We start from the raw sequence: 20,911 nt of genomic DNA, 5'->3' as shown, positions 1-20,911 counted from the left end.
TATCTATCTATCTATCTATCTATCCATCCATCCATCCATCCATCCATCCATCCATCCATCCATCCATTTGTTCCTCCTTTTGTCTTTCCGTCCATCTACTAATCCATCCATCCATCCATCTACATTTCCATCTACACTCATACATACACACTACACACTTCTATCCAACCATCCATTCTTGCACTGCTCACTATCCCACCTTCCATCTATCCATCTATCCATCCATGTTTGTATTGCCTGTGTCTGATGATGCATCTGCAGAGGTTTAACATGGCAGGCCCTTTGAGTAAACACTGCAAAACCACTTTAACAATGCTTAATAGGATATTGTGGCTTCTCCTTTAACTCAAAACAGACCTGCCACTACCCTGAAATAGCAACGAGTGGAATTCACGGGACGGTCCCCCGTCACTCGTTGCCCAATAACATTGGTGACTGGCTCCCCCCTTAATAGAGCTCGGAGCCTACTCCTACTCACTCTGGCCTCTTGTGACGTATGGAGGCATCAACTCATCACGAGTCACCGCACTGAAGTGGTAAGAAGAGCATCAACAAAAACAACTCTTTGCCATTTTGCTTGAGGATTGTGGACAAACCCCTTCTATAAATAATCTCAAGAAACACTGAGGGGGCGGTCAAGGCCATGGTTGTGATATTTGTAATGGAATCACCCACTCCCTACATGCTGTAAAAACACTGTCCTTTCCAAGGTGGAAAACAAATGGGATGAGTACAATGTGGTAGAATGATGAAGTGATGACCAGTAGATTTTTTTTCCTTTGACTTTGTTGTTATAAAATATTCAATGTTCTGACTACCACAGAATCTAACCACTGCCGTGGATCATACATGCCTGTTTTGCTTCTTATTTGAAGCTTTTGGGCTTTCAGAACTCTCTGGAGACTTTGCTGCTTCACAGTGACAGCAACAAGCAAAACTGCTGGTAAGCCTTCATCTATGCACAATATTTGTGCTGGGACTCAAACCCCATTTGCAAATCTAACTTGTTAACATTAAACCAACTAAACTAGTTCATTCTAATACATTAAGGATGTATGCCACTATTTCGAGCACAATTTCTGTATTTATATTTGGCATCACACACCACAGGAAATCTATATCTACCCTTGTGTATTCTAAATTCCACAGTATCACTCATCACTCAGCTTCCTACTACAACTCCATGTGTATAACAGTAAGTACGCACCAACTGGCAACCAACAGTTTGCACTCTGTAAATCAAAGAGTACAAACACTACTTCCGGAAATCCATATAGGACAGCATTGGCCTGAATGGCAAAGCAAGCGGAGCCACATCCTGTGGTGACCAGGAAATACTGTTTAAATGACAGGTTTCATAAATGAAAGGCTGCTTGGTTTTGCCATCACACCCTTTAAATGGATCGTTTCCCTAAATGTATTGGCTTCTGTGCTCCAAAATCAGTACAGATGTGGAATCCCCGATGCCTCTATTCTAAGCTACTTTTCTAAATATGAAGTTTGAACCATTATTTAAAGTTAAAACAGATTTTCCCAAAGGGCATCACCTACATTTATTTACTCCCCACCAGAAAATACTTTCTCTATGTAAACAAGTAGACGTGCTTCAGCCTGCCACTGAGTCGAATCTAATTTTTGTTGACAGGGCTGTACTTTTGACTCATTTTCCCAAGCTTGTTTACATGCTTGCTCTAAATAGTCTTGTGTCAGGTGGCCTGCATGCATTTTCTTTATTGGCTTCCTATCTAAAATAGAGGTTATTATCCGACTGCTTCATTCAGAAAACTCACTAGGTGTCTTTAGGAGGATTGTCTGAGCCTGCATGAGTTTTTAATTCCCTGCAATAAGCAATAGATTTAAATGTTATCTCCCAATCATTTGCTGTAAAAAAAAATATCACTGCAAGGATAGTGCCAGACAGACAAGGGCCATTTAACTTGTACCAGACGAAGCTAAATACACTCTCCAGTGTCCATGAAAACAGGCGGTTAAGAGTGTGATTAAACTAGGTCTGTATGGTGCACAAGATAGATTTGTGAGAGTAAACAATTCAATAATAGAAGAGAAATCACTTTCCTCTGGTTTTAATCTCGTACCATCTATAAAAAGGGTAAGGTGGTTTTCTCTTTGGAGACTCAGTGAATTTGAATTTTCTCCTTTTTTTGAATATTTTATGAGACATCTTGCCTATTCCAGAGGGATACCACCAAACCATAAAATGGTTAGCTTTTTAAACACTGTTGCATAACTTTCATTTCTTTCTCAACCTAGTTTGGAACAATTTGGGATGACTGACTGTTGTTTTCAAAGGGGGATACCATGCAGTTAAAGAATTTATATCGTCCAAAGCAACCAAACCCATATTTGTGAATATCAACACAATTCTCCATGGTCATGAATAAAAAAAGGTACCTTGCTGCTCTAGTGAAGTGAAAAACCAAAGTCTTAAGGTCATCTAAGGACACTTTCACTGTTGCTGATCTGAAACTTGGACTTTCCAAAATGAGTGTTGAGGAGTGATGGTGGGACTTTATAAAACTGAATACTTAGATTTGCAAGACGGTTATCAAATGAGTGTAAATGCTATTTTTTTAATATAACACATATTTCTCTAAGAATAATCAATCTTACTTAAATCTGCTGTGAGGAACTTTTGATTTATATCAATTTTGGCGTCCCGTTGTGGACAAAGTGATACCTGTAACCTCTTGTTCTGTACATGCAAAAGTAGTGTTTTCAACAAAAACCTCCCCCTTTTGTTTTTTAACAGCCAGATTTATCACTCAATGTGATTATTTGCCATGAAAACAGCCGAAAAGGGATGTCTCTAAAGCCAAATGTCAATCATGTGGTCTGACACCTACCCCCTCTGAGTGGTTTAAGGCATTAAAAATGACAACAGAGAAGGTATCAGTGTTGTTGTTTATGGTTTTGTTTGCTTTTGAAGGCCATAAAGAGGCATCAGTGTCGGTTTCAGTCTGTTTCTCAGCTGGTGAAAAACTCCTCATAGTGCCTTTAAGTTTCTAAAAACACAATCATGTTTTACCTTGTTTTCATCAAGCATTAACTTATAGCCTAGGGCTACAAAAAGTAATTCATTCATTAATTTTAGTTTACTCATAAAAGAACGCTGCTCAGTCTTTGAAAACATGTTAATCCCTGTAAGCCTGTCTTTAATAGCTCATCAGAACTTTAAAACCATTTTGACAGTTACTGTGGTGTTTCCCAATACAATGACTTAACATGTTAAAAAATGTCACCAGTTACCTTTTCCAAGTATCACAATATACAAATTATTTAATCTGATTTTTAACAACTATTAAAAAAGAACTCAACATTTTTTATGTTAGTTTTAAAAATGTGCTTATTACTTTCTTTGTCTGGTGCTAATTTGTTTCAAATAAATAGCGAACATGATGTGTTTTCACTTTTCTGTCCTTACTTCTGTTCATACTTCTAACTCAAGATTAGAGTAAAATATTATAAACTTAGACATAGTTCTGGTCCCTAACATACAGTGGCCGGGAGGTGTCAGACGATTTGCAACATCCAAATAGTTTGTAAGAGGGACAACACTTTAACTTTCAGTCTTCCTGTCCCATTAATGTTACTAACCATAGATCTTTCTGGGGTCCCAGAGCTCCCTTGTCTCGTAGGTTTCTCTGGATCTCTGCTCTAGACGTCCTGCTGCTGTGGACGTGCCAGACTCTAGCTGCTACATCAGTCTAACCATATTCATCTCTGCTACAACACTAATCAACAGTCTGACTCCAACTGATGGTGTTGATGTCTCCATTGTTACTTGTGTGATGTAAGGGATTCGTGTGTGGTGGTTGGGTCGCTCTATTAATAAGAAACAGCAGGAGGGAGATGGATAACTTTCTCAAGTGCACCTTTCTGGAGCCATTTGCCGCACTCGATCGGAATATAAACAAAACTTTCTTGCCACTCAATCACATGTCACAGCACCAACCAATCAGAGGCTAGGATGACCGAGATCCAGGTAAACGTAATGAGAACCACAGAAGTACATTCAACATGTTTTGGTCACAACTACAAAATGCTGTAGAAATTATTCTAACATCATAAATACACAAATAATAAATGATGTACATTGTTAAGTGTATAAATACGTTAAACATAATGAAACCTTAACTCAAATACACAAATTAACTCAAACTATGAATTTACCTTTCAATAAAGCTTACAATTGTCTCCATCCATCTCTCTCTTTCTGCATCTCTCTCTATCCCTCTTTCCAACCCTAACACAGTTAAAGTAGATGTGTGTCTAACATGAGTCTGGTCCTGCTGCAGGTTTCTGCCTGTTAAAGGAAGTTTGTCCTTGCCACTGTAACTTGCTAAATGCTGCAAGGTGCAATGCTCATGGTGGATTAAGATGAGATCAGACTGAATCCTGTCAGTAAGAGGGGACTGGATCTTATGCTATCTCAAAGTTGGGTCTTTGTTAATAATAGAACATAGAGTAAAATTTAAACCTGCTCGGTTTGTAAAGTGCCTTGAGATAACATTTGTTGTGATTCCGTGCTATATAAATAAAAATTGATTGATGGACATATTGAGAATCATACTTGCCATGCATCACAGTAGCTTCTTGTCCTTGAAGGCCACCATTATTACTGGGTTTTCCCCAACTGGAGGAGTAAACAAGTGAGCGTCTGGATGTACAACTGACAACTAAAACTACTGAGTATTTCCAATCCTACACACTGTAAAAGTTAGTGACAGATGGCAACTGAAATTATAACTTTAATAGCGTGTTTAAATATATATTACATTACACACATGAGATCCACCTCACAAAAATGTTTTAGGTCTCTAAAAAGTTCATCATTTTCAGAACACACACACACACACACACGCGCGCACACACACACACACACACACACACACACACACACACACACACACACACACACACACACACACACACACACACACACACACACACACACACACACACACCTACAAACATACAAACAAACACACAATCCTGGGTGTCCCACCACACCAGTCGGGGACCAAATGAGACAAGACCTATCATGTCTCCTCTCAGTGAAAGCAGACATTGTTGACTCACTGTAGTCTAGAAGCGCTTCGCCTGGATCCCACCACAGCTATGCACTGTCTGACCAGAGCCTCGGAGCAAGGGTGTGCAGACACACACAAACTTCGATAGATGCATGCAAACATTACACAAACACAGTCAGAGACACATACATACAGGTTCATAGACACATACATGCCAGTCTCACTCTTTCTCCAGCTCTGTGGTTTTCTCTTGAATCCCCATGTCAGTCACAACACAGTCGAGAGCAAGAGAGCACTCACTCTCTCTCTGCCTTTCTGTCTTCAATTCCCCTTCGAAAATTGTACCCCACTGTTGGTTACTACATGTATCTGTTAATCTCAGAGGAGGTATTTGCTCTTTTAGGGTAGATGTTGCACCTGTTAGACAGCTCTGCAAATCCTTTCAGAAAACCTCTTCTGTTTGACAGCTCAGTTTTCTCACCACGAATCATCCAACCACGTGTCCCGAGTGTGCCATACCCTGTCCTGTGTGCCCACAGCCATCAACCCAAGCCTCAAGTTCCACTCGAAGGTCCACATGATCTGACATAACTGTTAAACAAATCATGTTTAGGTGTTTACTCACACACAAACCTGGTTAATCCTTGTTGCAGAGAATTAGGAAGAAAATATGCGGTTAATCCCCCAACTGGACTCCCACATTACTTTTTACCATTAATTAATTACAGATTATTCAGCAGCCAAAAAAACAGCTGTTCATTATAAATCAAGAGAGTTATTAAAACACAAGTGACCACATTCCTATACTGGATTAACTCTAACTGCTTCCAGGTTTTCTGTCTGCAAATTCAGATTATTTTTCTCAACACAAGATTGATCAAATGTGCACTAATTGAACATAGTAAATAACCAAAGACCTAACCATGCTGCAGAAAAGTGCTACTCTTCCACAAAGTTTCAGGGGTAACAACCCGTTAGAGAGGGTAAAATCAAGTGACATACAAAGTAAAGTATGTGACAGATAAAGAGTGATACGGAGGTCACTTGTAGTAAAACTTCAGCCACTCTTTGCAATCAAAGGAAGTTTCAAGTCACTGTTGAGCAGTCTTTGATTCTGATCTCAATGTGCTGTTGTTTTTCCAGCAGCAGCAGGCGGCTGCTTTTAAAAGCAGGGAGACACATTTAGCAGCTAGCTTACATTCATCAGGTGGCCAGGTACATGACTTCTCAATTACTGAGAATGTTTTACTATATCTGATCTTCCAAATTGCCAAAAAAAAAAGGATCTAAATGTGATAAAGATTTTTTTTTTGTGCTCAAGGTGCACCAAACTTAAAAAGAATAACAACAATTTTTTAAAGTTTTTTAAAAAGAGTCAAATTGAGCTGGGGAGGTCGAGAAATTTGGAGCAACCCTAGATCCTTCATTTCCCATAATCCATATCCATGCATCATCATTAGGGTTGTTTTCTTTGACCTAAAACAGCCCAATACAGAGCCACAGGAGACATCTATTTTTAAATTAGTAACCCCTGTGAGAAGTAAACCTAACTTCATATGTTGAGTAAATTAAAACTTGATCTTGACAAAGTTCACCTCAAAAGGATACGTTTTTTAAAAAGGATCATTCCCATTAAGGGGATATTTTGCTTTGGTAGTGAAAATTCCCTATATAAAAATAACAATGTCTTGAATTCCCTATTACATGACATGTAAGGACACCAAAGCTTTTAAGGCCTCCAGAGGTGTAGGGCTCCAGTTGCCTCACTAAATCCTCACACACACCTTTGACCTCAATGCACAGGGAGGACAAAGGCAACCTTAACTTACCGATATGATTTGCAGCTGCACATGCACAGCCACCCACACTCAGACAGACAGACAGATAGGGAAACACATAACCGGTGTCTCACCACAAACACACACACACAGACAAACCGACACACCCCGCCATTCACTGTCCTGGCTTTGTTTACTCATGACCATCACAGCTCTGCAGCCGTCAACCCCATCATTCCACAGATTCCTGTGTTCCACCACTATTTTATGAGCTTTACTAAAACACTTGTGTTTTTCTTTCTGCTCTATAAAAACAGGAGTCTTAAAAGCAAAACTAAATGATGACTAATAGGATGAGAGTGAATGGTGGGGACAGATAATGAAGAGTCTCAATGCATATAGATGTAATATTTCAAAATTTAAATTTAAGACTGACAATTTACCTTTTATCCATTTTGCACTGTGAAAGCTGAACTCAAACCTGTCCTGCATACTGTCTTATTTGGCGCTTGTGTGTGTGTGTTTGTGGGGGGCGGGGGGGGGACTGCAGTGACACAGATTTGACTGTAACTGATGAATGCATTGTGAAAACTGGGTTTACAATGTACAGCTCCTCTTAGTGGACTTTTTCTGTGCAACACTGCCATCTGTAGACCAGCATGAAGTGTTTTGTTTACTTCTTAAATGCTCTCACTCACCTCTTTGCTTAATTGCCTCACTGTCAGGATGGTCTTACATAACAAACTGATACAAAATGTGCACTCGTGATTTGTTTGACACAAAAAAGCAGAGTGTCTGGCCAAAAGGTAATTTTCTGTATTTACTTTATTTTTTTTAAATGCTCGGTTTTCTCCCACAAACCAAAAAAATGTAGGTCAGGTGGACTGTGTGAACTCTAAATTGCCTGCTAAGTATGGGTTTGTTAGTGTTTTGTCATAGTGATAGACTTGTGACCTGTCCAGCATTGAAGCCCTGCATAGCAATAAGCAGCTGTAAAGACTAGATGGATGATTATATATAAATATATATGTGTGAGTGTTTGCGTGAATGGTTTGTTGTCTCTACATGTTATTCACTGAGGACCTGTCCAGGGTGTACCCCGCCTCTCGCCCAATGACAGCTGGGATAGGCTCATGCCCCCCATGACCCTGAATGGGATAAGTGTAATGTGTGAATGGAAATTTGTCTTTCTAATTAAAACAATGTAAAGTCAAGCAATATAGTTGGTTTTCCACTTTTCAACAAGGTTTAAGAATTGTAATTCCTTGTACCAACAATTAACTGCATGGATCTTTTAACAAATAAAGTCTCCATGAAGAATGTCAGAGAAACAGATTAGCTTCACAAGCTGAGTGAAGGTAAAATTACTCAACTGCATGACGGACACTGTATTAAAGTAGTATTTGACTAACTATAAGTATTTTTTGCCCATGCAACTTAATCTACATAAACCCAAATAATAAAAGACTCCATCTTAGTTGGTAAAAAAGAAAAAGAAAATCCCACACTGTATCAATATTGATCACTTTCTAGGCAGTTATACCTAATGTCACATGAATAATTAATTCCTTCTGTCACAGGTATTACCTTAGTGACATTATTCCATACACTTGAAAAAATTTCCCTCCAAAAACAGTTAAAAAAATGTATTTCAAGGTACTTTTTCCTTGAATTAAGCAAAACAATCTGCTAACAGAACCAGTAAAAATTTGATTGGTAAGACTTCTTAAAATGAGATGTAATATTTAGAAAACTGTGATCTTAAAATTAGCAGGGTTGACTTATTTTAAGCAGTATTTCACCAGTTTTTTAAAGCTTAGTGTCTCAGAATAAGCCAGGAATGCTAACAATTAGTATTTTTTTCACCCAGAAAAAGATTTCTGCACCAATACATTTCATGTCAACTTCTACATTTGAGATATATTCACCTTAATTTGATTTGTATTATAGCGGCACTTCTCTAGGTTTAAGATTTTCTTGTACTTGAAATAAGATTACAAAGTTTAATTTGAGCATTTTGAGATATAACGTCTTCTCATAGTTAGCTGGATATACTAATTCAGTCATGTTGTTTTTTTAGGATAAGCCAGCTATGCTCTAAAGTAGGTGTTTCCTTGTGTGCATGTAGTTTGAGGATGTATATTTTTATCTGATTTAGAAGAAACATCGTCTGAAAACTGTAACACACCCTTAAAAAAATAAAATTTCTTTCTTTCTTTCTTTCTTTCTTTCTTTTATCAATGGAGCTGTTTTCTGATAGATTCTCCAATAAAATGCATTTACTTAAATCAAGTAAAGGGATTGTCTTAAATCAAGATTATCCGCCTTCTACAAATAAGATCTCAGCTTGAAAAATGTCTGACATTTAAAAAAAACATTGTTTTTCTAAATGACAACTCAAAACAAGATCATTTCAAGATTGTTTGACTTAACAAGATATTTAAGATGCATTGTCTTAAAACAAGTCCCTCTATCTTGCTCAAATTTTACTTGTTAAGTAAATGTATCTTAAATCAAGTGGGATAAGACAATTTCACTTGGTGAGATTTTGAGTTTTTGCAGTGTATCTGGAATATTTTTTTTCTTATCATGCATCTCTGAGGAACATGATGCGACTATTTGAAGGGTTTTCATTGTGTTAAAAAGAAAGGGAATGCCGTGCATGTGTCCGCATTATTTTAGGTAATTAACTTACCGTAACAGCCAAGGAACTGGCCTTGAACAGAGCTGTAGAATAAAGATAATGTGTATATTCTATGGCTCTGGTTTTCATTAGAAGCCAGTAAATAAGGGAGGGTGGGTGTGGTTCTACAAGCAACTGGATGGCGTCATAAGACTGCGCCACCCTCTTAAACTTTCAATGACAATTTCCACCTTTCCACCACGATAGCACCACACAAATCATCTGCCACAGAGTGTCACAGCTCCGAGTGACTACCATGCAATTGGCTGCACACAGAGCTTTATACAACGGGTCTAATATCATCAGCCCAGTGATGATTCGTCAGTGTTTGAGATGCAGAGGTAAGAAACAAGCTAGGTCGATACTTTACTGCAGCTGCAAGCTAATGGCAAGCCTGCAAACAAGCTAACAACATTTATCTCTTCGGATTAGGATTTACGCGCAGTTATTGCGCAATGGTGAATAAACATGTTTTAATTTTTATGATACGTTCTGTTCATTATTTTAACATTAATACATAAATGAGACAAGACGAGAAACAAGCTGTCAGGACATAATGTTTCATAACAGTGTTAGCTGTTAGCTGCTAGCACTCTGTTATGAAACTCAAAGATTTTGTTGGATATCACAGATTACCTTTACATAACACAAATGCATAACCAGGCATTTACTGCACAATGTCACCAATTTTGTATGTCGTAAAAGAGGTTAGCTGTCTATTAAAGTGTTTATAACTAACCAAAGCCTGTATGTAACAGTGTCCCTGCAGCTGAACTCACGCCCTTACAGTGTGATCCCGCCCCCTCGAGACGCTGAGGAGAAGGAGATGTTGGACCGGATCCTGCGGGTGGACCATGCGGGTGAATACGGGGCCAACCGGATCTACGCCGGCCAGATGGCAGTGTTGGGCCGATCTAGGACCGGACCGCTCATTCAGGTAGAAGAGTGACAGGAAGAAATCAATAGTTTCAGATCTTACTTTATGATCAGATTTGGAATTCAGTCAAAATCAACATTTTCACAGTACATTTATTTGGCATGAGTTTAACGTTATGCGTTTTTGACTCTCAGTGTTGATGTTTTATTTTTCAGGAAATGTGGGATCAAGAAAAGAAACATCTTGAAAAATTCACTGAAATTCTGGCTGAGAACAGAGTGCGCCCCACAGCACTATTACCCCTCTGGAACATTGCTGGCTTTATGTTAGGTGAGTAGATCCCAAAAGAATAAAGCAGGGTTCAGGTAATGACGTATAAACATGGTTGTGTTGCAGTTTTTGATTAGTTCCATTCATAACATAGCTACTGTTACAACCATACTTTATGTAACTTGCTCCAGTCAAGACACGGACACAAGGCATTCCTTTTCTTTACGGGCATTTATTTTCCACATCTGTGCCTTTTGAGCATGCCGTGAGATCTGTGAGAAAAAATCATTATATCAGTTTGATAAAGCTTAAACACAAATTACATAAACACATAACACACTACTTATTAAATCAAATCAATATACATAGGAACTATATGCTGTGTAACTTATAATCACACCAAACAAAATAATTCGGCCATACAAACAAACTTTAACACATACCTCATTGGCCCCATGAACTGATAGGGAGTAAAAAATGAATTTCTGGCTTCCCAGGTCTCTCAATGTGCAGCAGCTTCATCCTCTCTGCCGTCAACCTTGCTGCATGGCAAGCATGAGGTGCATCTTGCTAAGCCCCGCTCCCTTTCTCATGTTATGTAAATTATTGTATGAATTTAATTAATACATTTGAATCACTGGCAGCTACAAAATATGTACATAAATGATGCTATATCCTGTTGGGTTGCTGCTGAGAGCGTCCTGTTGTGTGCAACAGATTTAAAACAATATGCAGTGAGGAGCTGCTTTTCAATCTTGAGTCAGAAATGTGTGTTTCTTTTTTTATATAAATCTACTCCAGGTGCATCCAGTGCATTACTGGGAAAAGAGGGAGCCATGGCCTGCACTGTGGCAGTGGAGGAGAGTATTTCAGAACATTACAACAGCCAAATAAGAGCTCTGATGGAGAAGGACCCCGAGAGATACACTGAACTGCTACAAGTGAGTTTTTTACTGCTTGTAGTATATTGTGACACAAAAACCAACACGTGTCTGAGCGAAACAAAGTAAATGTGTGAACATACATGGCATAAGAATATTATTAAGGGTGGGAGATGTTCTGAATTAAAGGTGTGAATGCAGCAAATCTCAATTTGCTTTTGATGGGTCTGTAGTGCATTCATATGAGTACTTAGAAGTGCTCCTTTGTGATCAATCAGGATGCATTTTATCACGAGATGTAAGGCCTAACTTAACTCTGTAGCAACAGATATTTGTGACTGGGCCCTCTAACAGGTCAGAATTTATGTCTTTCCTGTTCCTGTCTTTTAATGTATTTGCGTAATTTGGAAACACCAGCATTGACCCTAACCCTATCACTTTTAAAACAGGGCAGGAATAGCACATTGCTTAAGCTTAAGAGGGCAAGATATTTACAAGCATGTCTCTAATAAATCCAGGGTTTATCACATGAGGATTGATCCCTTGAAAATTAAATGTATGGCTTTGTGGAAATGATTTCAGTGTAACAAACACCTGAAATTGATAATTGTGTAACGTGCCTGATTAATGGAATCTATATTTTTTAGGTTATAAAGGAATTCAGAGATGATGAGATGGAACATCATGACACAGGATTAGAGCATGATGCCGAGTCAGTAAGTACAATTCAAACATTGATCCAAATCTTTATTATAAACATGTCTAGCTGGGTGTGCCTTTGTTTATATCACTCAATTTATTCATGTTTTTCATTCTGTCTTTTAGATACCTGGATACTGGTTACTTAAAAATGCCATACAGCTTGGGTGCAAAGCTGCAATATACGCTTCACAACGTATTTAATATCTATTTAGAATAGATACAGAGTTTCCCTCATGTTTATTTTGATATGCTGACTCATTTTGTGTAAATAATTCATCTGAATTAAAACTTGAATTAAATTCTACTTCTTTGTCAACGTGTTCTCCCACAATTGATTGGTCTTTTGCAAGACTAAATTCATTGTATATAAACATTCTGCTATCTAAAGAGCCCCCCGATGAAATTTGGAAAAAAAAAACATGGTCGCGAGATAATAAATCATGGCCATGAGATAATGATTTGTGGCCACAAGTTACTTATGCATGCGTAGGAGATTATTAAATTGTGAGCTTGAGTTAATAGTGGCTGGCCACAGGATGGTCAATCATCTCCATGCAGACTGCCCATTTGTGCTTTAGCTGCTTTCAAAACATGTAAACTTAGGTGAGGACTACCCTTATCTGTGGGATATGTAATACCTAATTGTTTTTGTCCATTGACTATAGACGCCTAGTTTGTTTATAATGCACCCTGCACAGTGACACAACACTCACATGAACAGCTCAAACATGGGTTCAATGAGCATTAATGTAAGCTCATCTGCCTGTCCCCTTGCATAAAAGAAATATGCCTTTACTTCTCTTGGCCATGAGATAACTCAACTTTAGCGGGATGGTAATCTACAACTGCGATATATGCTTTATTTGGATGTAAGCAGTTTACTTTAATGTGCCACCTCCGTCAAGGCAAATAGCCAATCATGGTTTAGGATTTCAGGAGGACCACTGGAGTGGCCAATCTAGATGTGGGCTAGACCTCCCTGTGCCTAGAAAGCAATAAGTAAAAACTCAAAATCTATTCTTAATCCATGGCAGAGTTGATATGACTGTATGTTTGGTTCCATGTAAAAAATATATACAAATCTGACAGGTATAAATAGAGTAACAGTAGTGCAGATGATATGCGGATATCCGCATAATTTATGATACTCCAGGAATAACTAGATACATTCCTGACCTGTATGAAGCAGGACAATACTTCTCTGTTGAACTGTTTACCTGTTTATTACAGTTCAGGCAAATATCAAAGATTACTTCCGACTTTCTGGCCACCTGTATTACATTCAACAAGTTAGAACCCATAAAATCAAACCACAGGTGTTTTGTGACCAAATGTAACATTCAAGTTTTACCTCCAAAGGTGCTGATTTTCTTGAGTCATTTACTGATAAAGTTCGAGTATTTGGGACTTTTATGTCTTGGTGTTACCAGCATGGCTCTGAAAATTAACATTTTGCTATGAATCATACATCAGGGTAGAAGGACATAAGGTAAAAGGGAGTGGGAGAACAATTGAGTCCTATGGTACCCCACAGGTGATGTCTGCTGTGGATGACAATGGTATGGGAACCCAATAATGTTCTAAGGAATTTGAGACAGAGATACTGAACCACTTTTGGTGATTGATTAAAATGTCATGATTCACAGTATCAAAGGCTGAACTTTTGGATTAAAGGGATCAGAACTGAATTCTCTCCTGTATCTGCTGTGAGGAGAACAAGTGAAGCTGGTGGAAATTTGAGTGGTATAATGACTTAAATTGCAAGAATAAAGTGATCTAACGAAATAATTGGAAATTTACAAAATAACTACTTCACTGGGCTTACTATGTATGTAATGCTGCCTGTGTACTGTTTGAAAATATTTTAGTTATGTTGTACCTGCTCGTACAGTAAAAAGACATTATCATTATCATGCTTGCCCTTCAAGGAAGCGTAAAAATCTTTAGAAACATGCATTAAGGACACAGTGTAACTTGCACACTGCCACCGTACCTTTCAACAAACTAAAGTATTTCTCATGTTATAGTTCATATATCAAGCTGAGAAATGACTTGTCATCCTGGCCTAACTGCTAAGCGCCCTCTCACAGCTGTTCTGGGGACATTAGGTCACTCAGAAGAAGGGATTGACAGGAGGCTTGTCTAGGGGCCCCTAATCTATTAGCCCTTTCAGCAGCTTCAGCAAAGTGTTCATTCCCGTCCCCGTCAATGCTCACTGTACATACAGTCCTGTCTGAAGGACATTTTACCCATGATGTAGCCTTTTCATCTTGTACCAGGCACAAGATGAAGCAGTAATTTATGGCAAGTGCTGCAAGCTGACAGGACAGGACGTTCAATTCTTTAATGGTAATTTGTCAGACAGAAAGGAAGGTTAGATTGCAAACATCATCCTATACAATGTAGTTTATATGGCGACGGTTATGTGAAAAAATTGATGGAATAAACAACATGATGTAAACTGTCAGAGCAAAGGATTGGCCCTGTGCCGAAGTCTGTGTAACAACACTCTTTCGAACACGATTGGGTCGTTTGGTGTATGATGGGATGAGATAAAAAGGACAGATGTCCCCACAGAAAGACTAATTCTGGAATTTATTCTGAAGTTACACCTTATATAAAAATCATAGCTATTGGATAGAAAACCTGCACAGCACATCATGCGGAAACACAAAACAACTCTGCACCTCCTTCTGATTGGCTATTAAATAAAACCCCATCTCCGGCAACTGTTTGAGGAAACTGCTGAGATATCAGACCAGTAAACAGAAGCTCACATAATAAAGTGCAAAGCTGGGCTAAGATGCTGTGGTCAGAATATGCTGCAGTGACGTTGGACAGATGATTCTTAGACCTGCGCCAGGAGGTAAAAACTCTTCACTTTGTCTCAGTAAGTTTAGCTGAGTCGACAGTGTTGCTATAAGCAAGTGTCATCAGCAATACAAGGTGCTTTAAAGCGAATAGTAAGAAGACTAAACTCTGAGATATTAACTGTGTTAAGGCTAGTTGTAGCATTTCCCTGAACTGTTAGTGATAATAAAATCCCTAGCAAAATATTTCACTCTCCTGACACATTTAGTTCCTGTTTTGTTTTGTTTGTTTAAAACTTATTTTAACTATTACTACTGCAGACTGTAGCGACCTAAAGGATTTTTGACGTTTCATCAGTAAGTTGAATCCTTGTTTGGGTTAGTGGAACGGGTGTGATGTCAGCCACGTGGCTGCACCAGCCAGATCACTTCTTGACTCCATCAGCAAAATATTTCATCACCAGCTAATATATTTTGGCTTCATATTCAAAACTGAGTAATTTACCAGACAGTCAATGGAAAGGACTTTGTAAACCTTGAACTTTCTCAATTTCAGAGATATTTAATGGTGTTGAATTGTCACTGCTATAAGTTCAAACTGTGAAGCACTTTCAAAGAATGTGACACAGTAGTAGATCATTAAGTCCATCTTCACTCTGAGGGAGTTGATGTTAGACAACACAATTAGTATTAGTCAGAGGAAACAACTTTAACCCTCCTGTTACCATCAAATTTACTAACTCCTCGCCAACAGCTACAGTGTTCCCACCTGTCCATCAAGTCAGCTGTGCCTCTCATTGGAAGACTCGTTATCTCAAGATCTTCGTAAGTACCGCATTAGAAAAAAATTCACCCCCCGTACTGTGTGTGCTGATCGAGAAATGAGTTACCCAGACTACACTCGTCTTTTGTACCAGACTGTAAACATGTTTATTTGTGCTGTAAAGATTGGCTTTTTTAAATTTGTATGTATATGGTTTCCAGTACTTCTGGAGCCAGCCTCAAGTGGATCCTCGATGAACTGCAGTTTTTAGCACTTCCGCATTGGACTCATATTTTTAGACTGGAGGTTGCCGCTTGGTTTCAACATGCTAATATACTTTACTAAGGTTACGATTACACATTATATCTGCCTAACATTGGCAAAATAGCATTTACCTCAAAGCACTGCCGGGCCGTAGTTTGGTTGTAGTAGTTCACAACTTAACGTCAAACAGCATAGTTATGGTACATGTCTTCACCATATATCTATAGATATATAGATATATAGATATATATACAAAATGAAATAAAATAAGCTAAACAGATACTTAAATAGATAGATAAATGATCATGTAAATAAACATTAGTTTTACTGAAATATCCCGCCTCTCCTTTAAATCATTACCTCCAGAAAGGAATGATCTCCTGTAGGTGAGCTGTTTCCCAGGTTCACAGGCTTTGACCTTTTCTACTAAGCATGAGGTCAGAGGAGTTATTTTAGCTGGGCTGGGTGTCTAACAGACCTGACCTCAGGGGTTAATGTGCCTTATGACATAATTCCATAAAAATAGATTCAATGAGATGAGTGAAAGCTCAAGTGAAATGACTGTGACCTTCCCGTGTTTGTTATGATGGTGGACATTATGTGCTAATTGTTTCGCGCATCCTGTTAAAGAGGAATAACACACGAGCTAAAATGTATTGCAGTGCATTAAGTCAGGTTTAGACACCTTTTAAAATGTCTGCACACAAGTTTTCAGCGGTGTGCTGTTTCAGTATCATAGCTACCATAACTGTATGAAAAAATCCCTAAACTCCCTTTAAGTGTGTTCTAAGACTGTAGGACTTTATATTGAAAATGTGTTAACTGCTCAATTTTGCTAATCACTGTGAGAGTCCCTTTTTTATAGTGATATATAAAAAACAGCCTCAGAATTCACACAAGAGTCATAAGAGGTCAACCACTTTACATAAGCAACATGAGACAGTTGGCAGCTTTGCAAATCAAAGGTAGGTCATCATACAATATCTTTATCCAGGATTAATAGCGCTGACAGTTTTATAGCAAGTTTGAAAAAAAAGCAACAAGTCCACGGCTCCATCTGTTGCACCATTTTAGGTGATGAAATTACAAGAGTGTCGCCACAGTATAAACACAGGTGTTAATACCTGTTTACCAACTTACTCTCTAAATTAGCTGGCTGTGTTTTGTGATACCTTTTCATTACTACTGAATTAGAAAACTCTTATATTCTGCTACAGTCGATGGCCATCCGCAGATCATGTGAATTGTTTAGGTTCTTTTCTCAGAATCACCTCCAAAGGAATCTGCAGACACGCTGACTACGATATTGGCATAAAAGAGGCAATAAAGCATAACTCGGACCATGAATAATTTTGGTAGTAAATTTTCAGACGCAGAAATATTGCAAATCCTTATGAGTCATAAAAACTTTCGGATACAGATTGTATTGCTTCTTGGCTTCAATATGTGCCGACTGTCGGTCAGCAGGCTATTGATTTATGGAAACTAATAAGTAGCACAAGGCCCATCTGTAGAAATGACCAGTAACAGAGGATCAGGTAGATATTGTTGTAATAAAGAATTAACCATAAAAGATTACTGTGATCATTTTGTAGAGATATTATTCACTTAGTGTTTGACAGCTTGTTCTCAATTTGTGAATGTGCCAGTACACAAGCATTTCATCACACAGCATTGCCTTTAAAATGAAAGAATAAACATTATATCCCTCAAACATGAATCTCTAATGATGAGATGGTAGCAGGTCTTTGGGAAGACAGATCTGTAAAACATGTTCGTCACAGGCACAACTTAAAGAAGGTTATTTTTCCAGGCAGATCATACATAGAGAGAAAAACAATGCTTTCTTTTTTCCCTGAGGTCGTGAAATACCTACAGTAATAAGCATTTCTAAGTTATCAAGGTGTGTTAAACAAATTCCAGACATGCAAATGCAAATGAGAATTGGTTCTCAATTAACTCACCTGGTTAAATAAATGTTAAATAAATAAAATAAAAAATTCCAGACATATGCTTTATTTTTATTGTGCCATTGCTGGAAGTATCGGTAGATATACATAGTTAAAGTTAATGAACATAGAAATGCTAGTTGAAGATTTTGCATCCATTGGACAGGACAGAAACCTCACATTTCCAGTCTTTGTGCTAAGCTATGGTAACAGTTTGTGGGTTGTGGCTTTATATTCACCATGCAGACAAGAACTGACACACATCTTCACATCTTACTCTTTGCACAAATATAAATGCACAAATTTGACAAAGGTCTTTCACTATTGATTTAAAATACTGTCCTTTTTCTCCCAGTCTTTCTTACGATAATGAATTATGTTTAGGAAATCATCTCTCCAGTCAACCTTATTATTTTGACTGGGATTTAATTACTTTATGCAATTCCTTCTCACAGACTTATTTTGTATCCTGACATGGGCATGGCTCTAAGCTGAATTCTGGAAACATAATTTTATTATGTATTTTTCAGATGACCTCATCCTACTTGACTGCCAGGGGCTATAAAGCTAACACAGATGCTAACTGTCATGTCGCCATAAATTTTACATACATGTCATGTGCATGCTTATTAGAGAATGTATTGCCTTGACCCTTTAATAAGGGGTTCCAAGAAATGAGGGGGCAATAACTTGAAGTGACTCACTTGAGCTTTTAATACACTCCTAGTTATCCGGGTCAACTGTTCACATACAGCAGCATGCACTGAACATCAGCTACACTCGGACAGGCAACTCTATAAATAGTAAACAGTAAACATTTTCACTGTTCTTTGGTATGACTGTACATAAAAATACCTTTGGTGTGATGTCACTGTAAGCTTTGGATAACTGTGTAACACTGTGTGAACATTTGCTCATGATAATTCATTTCTGTTTTTTATATTTTGGCTTAAGAAATGTAAGTTATTGCATACAATGTTGTTGCACTGAATGCATATGTGCATTTTCATGTTGCATTTTACAACTACATAAATCTTTTGAATGGTTGAGGTGTGTGTCCCCTGACAGAGCTGCGATCACGTGTCCACATGTCTTCCCAGTTTGGAGTAACAACACATGATGCAAATGGCTGACATCATTTAAGCTGGACTCTCATATACAGTCTTCCACACTGTGCAAAATATTGATTGCTTATGGGAATAATCTATCTGTCTATCTACACTCATATGAAATTGAATAACAAATGTCCTAACCCTTCATTTATAATCCCAATTAAACAGCACATTAGCATGCTGGTTAAAAAACACTTTTACTATGTGCAACTCACAAATTCACAAATCCTGTCTTTTTACCTTTTTGCTCAGTTCAAATCTGACTTCAGGGGTTTTTGCAAACTGCCCAAAAGTTTTGGGGTGTAAATTATTATTTTTTCAACAAACCATGATGTTCTGTTTATAAATAAGCACTGAGGTCACATTAGGCTGTACATTTATCAAATTGGGCTTGTGCCACTGTTTCCACTCCGCATTGTGTGATAGGTGTATCATAGATCAGATGTTAAGAACCCTCGTGGAGTGTGAGTTGAGCATGGCATGACTTCATCACCAGTATCCATCACTGCACTGACAGGCCTGTTGGTTCAACATTGCTTCAATTCCTAGTTGCTGTTCCACTGTGTCTTGACACTTTAAGCTGTTTACTCGAACGCTGTATGCACAGCCTGCCCCGCTGTTAAACCTGTGGTCTTGGGTTTATTGAGACACAATATCTCTTTGCCTGGTCCGGTTAAAGACTGACAGCAAAAAATAAAATATTTAAGGCAAAAAAGCAGAATCGAAGGACGTGAACTGAGGCCTGCAGTACCAATGCAATGTGAATTATGATTTCCAAGAGTGTCGAAAGGTCAATATGTTGCTGATATTAGGTGTTATTTTATTTCCACAAGTAAGCATTGGAGGTCCTTTAGACTGATTTCATAAATATGAATTAGTGTATAAAAGTATAACTGTAAGTTTATACTTATAAGTATACTTATCAGAATGAGTTGCAGAGTTTTCACTCGTATGTCATGCTTTTCTATGCCGTTACATCAACCCCAATCCTTCCAAACCTCCCGAATCCAACACCTTGTATCCCTGCCATTCATGCCTCCTCCATCTATCACCCTGATGCATTGGCAGCTTGCAGAAGGTCACCACGCAAGGCTTCTTAACCCCTAGTTGTAGGGTTGGTTTTTCCCACCCCACCTGCTCGTAGTCGAGCACATTACAGTGGCCTAGCACTTTACACCGATCCAGCTAAGACCCCTGTCTGTCATCTTTACTGATTAAGTGGAAAGCGCTAGCATTGTAGGTCTGGCCAGGTCTCATATCTCCCGCCTGAAGCTTGTTTTCATGTGGCTTGTAAAGATGCCACTCTTACCTCCTATTAATCATGGGCCTCTTTCCCAGCTGCCTTCGCCTGCTGATGACAACATAGATTCAGAGTGATGCTCTTGCAGATTGTCAAATTACACGCAACATGACAAGGGGAGCTGCAAGGCATGCTTTGGGTGCAGTTATCAACCCTTTTGTAGGTCTTATTGAAACATTTTTAATACATATTTGTGTTTTGATCAGTCTTACATCAGAGCACTCTTTGATTTGGATGATTAATTTCAGAGATCTTATCTGTGAACTGCAAGCTTTCTGCACTGTGGTGCAGGCAGATGAATTCCTCGCACAACTACACTCTCTCTACGCTCGATGTTCTTTGAAGCTATCAGCTGCGAAATGTTCTAGCTCCCAGCCTGGCCCTTAGTTCTTGAGGCCGGTGATGACACACATGCTCAGCAGACAAAGTGCTCAGACCACCCGGGCTTTAGGTGAACTGACCTTGGTGGTT

At 38.5% G+C, this 20,911-nt stretch overlaps 1 protein-coding gene across 1 annotated transcript; it reads left to right on the top strand.

The window, feature by feature from the left end:
• Window positions 1-9,644: 9,644 nt before the first annotated feature.
• coq7 (coenzyme Q7 homolog, ubiquinone (yeast)) lies at window positions 9,645-12,558 on the top strand. Its single transcript, XM_034688011.1, has 6 exons — window positions 9,645-9,853; window positions 10,271-10,449; window positions 10,605-10,719; window positions 11,461-11,600; window positions 12,188-12,256; window positions 12,366-12,558. The coding sequence occupies exons 1-6, from the start codon at window positions 9,769-9,771 to the stop codon at window positions 12,441-12,443; spliced, it is 666 nt and encodes a 221-aa protein (XP_034543902.1). The 5' UTR covers window positions 9,645-9,768; the 3' UTR covers window positions 12,444-12,558.
• The last annotated feature ends 8,353 nt before the right edge of the window (window positions 12,559-20,911 follow it).

This window comes from Notolabrus celidotus, chromosome 7 (assembly GCF_009762535.1).
Source record: "Notolabrus celidotus isolate fNotCel1 chromosome 7, fNotCel1.pri, whole genome shotgun sequence".
NCBI classification, from domain to species: domain Eukaryota; kingdom Metazoa; phylum Chordata; class Actinopteri; order Labriformes; family Labridae; genus Notolabrus; species Notolabrus celidotus.
The sequence above is the reverse complement of the archived record's forward strand: the minus strand, read 5'-3'. Positions and strand labels throughout refer to the sequence as shown.

Coding starts and splice junctions, on each gene's coding strand:
- coq7 (XM_034688011.1), top strand. CDS start 9,769: ATGCAATTGGCTGCACACAGAGCTTTATACAACGGGTCTAATATCATC. Junction 9,854..10,270: donor TCAGTGTTTGAGATGCAGAG/GTAAGAAACAAG, acceptor TGTATGTAACAG/TGTCCCTGCAGCTGAACTCA. Junction 10,720..11,460: donor CATTGCTGGCTTTATGTTAG/GTGAGTAGATCC, acceptor AATCTACTCCAG/GTGCATCCAGTGCATTACTG.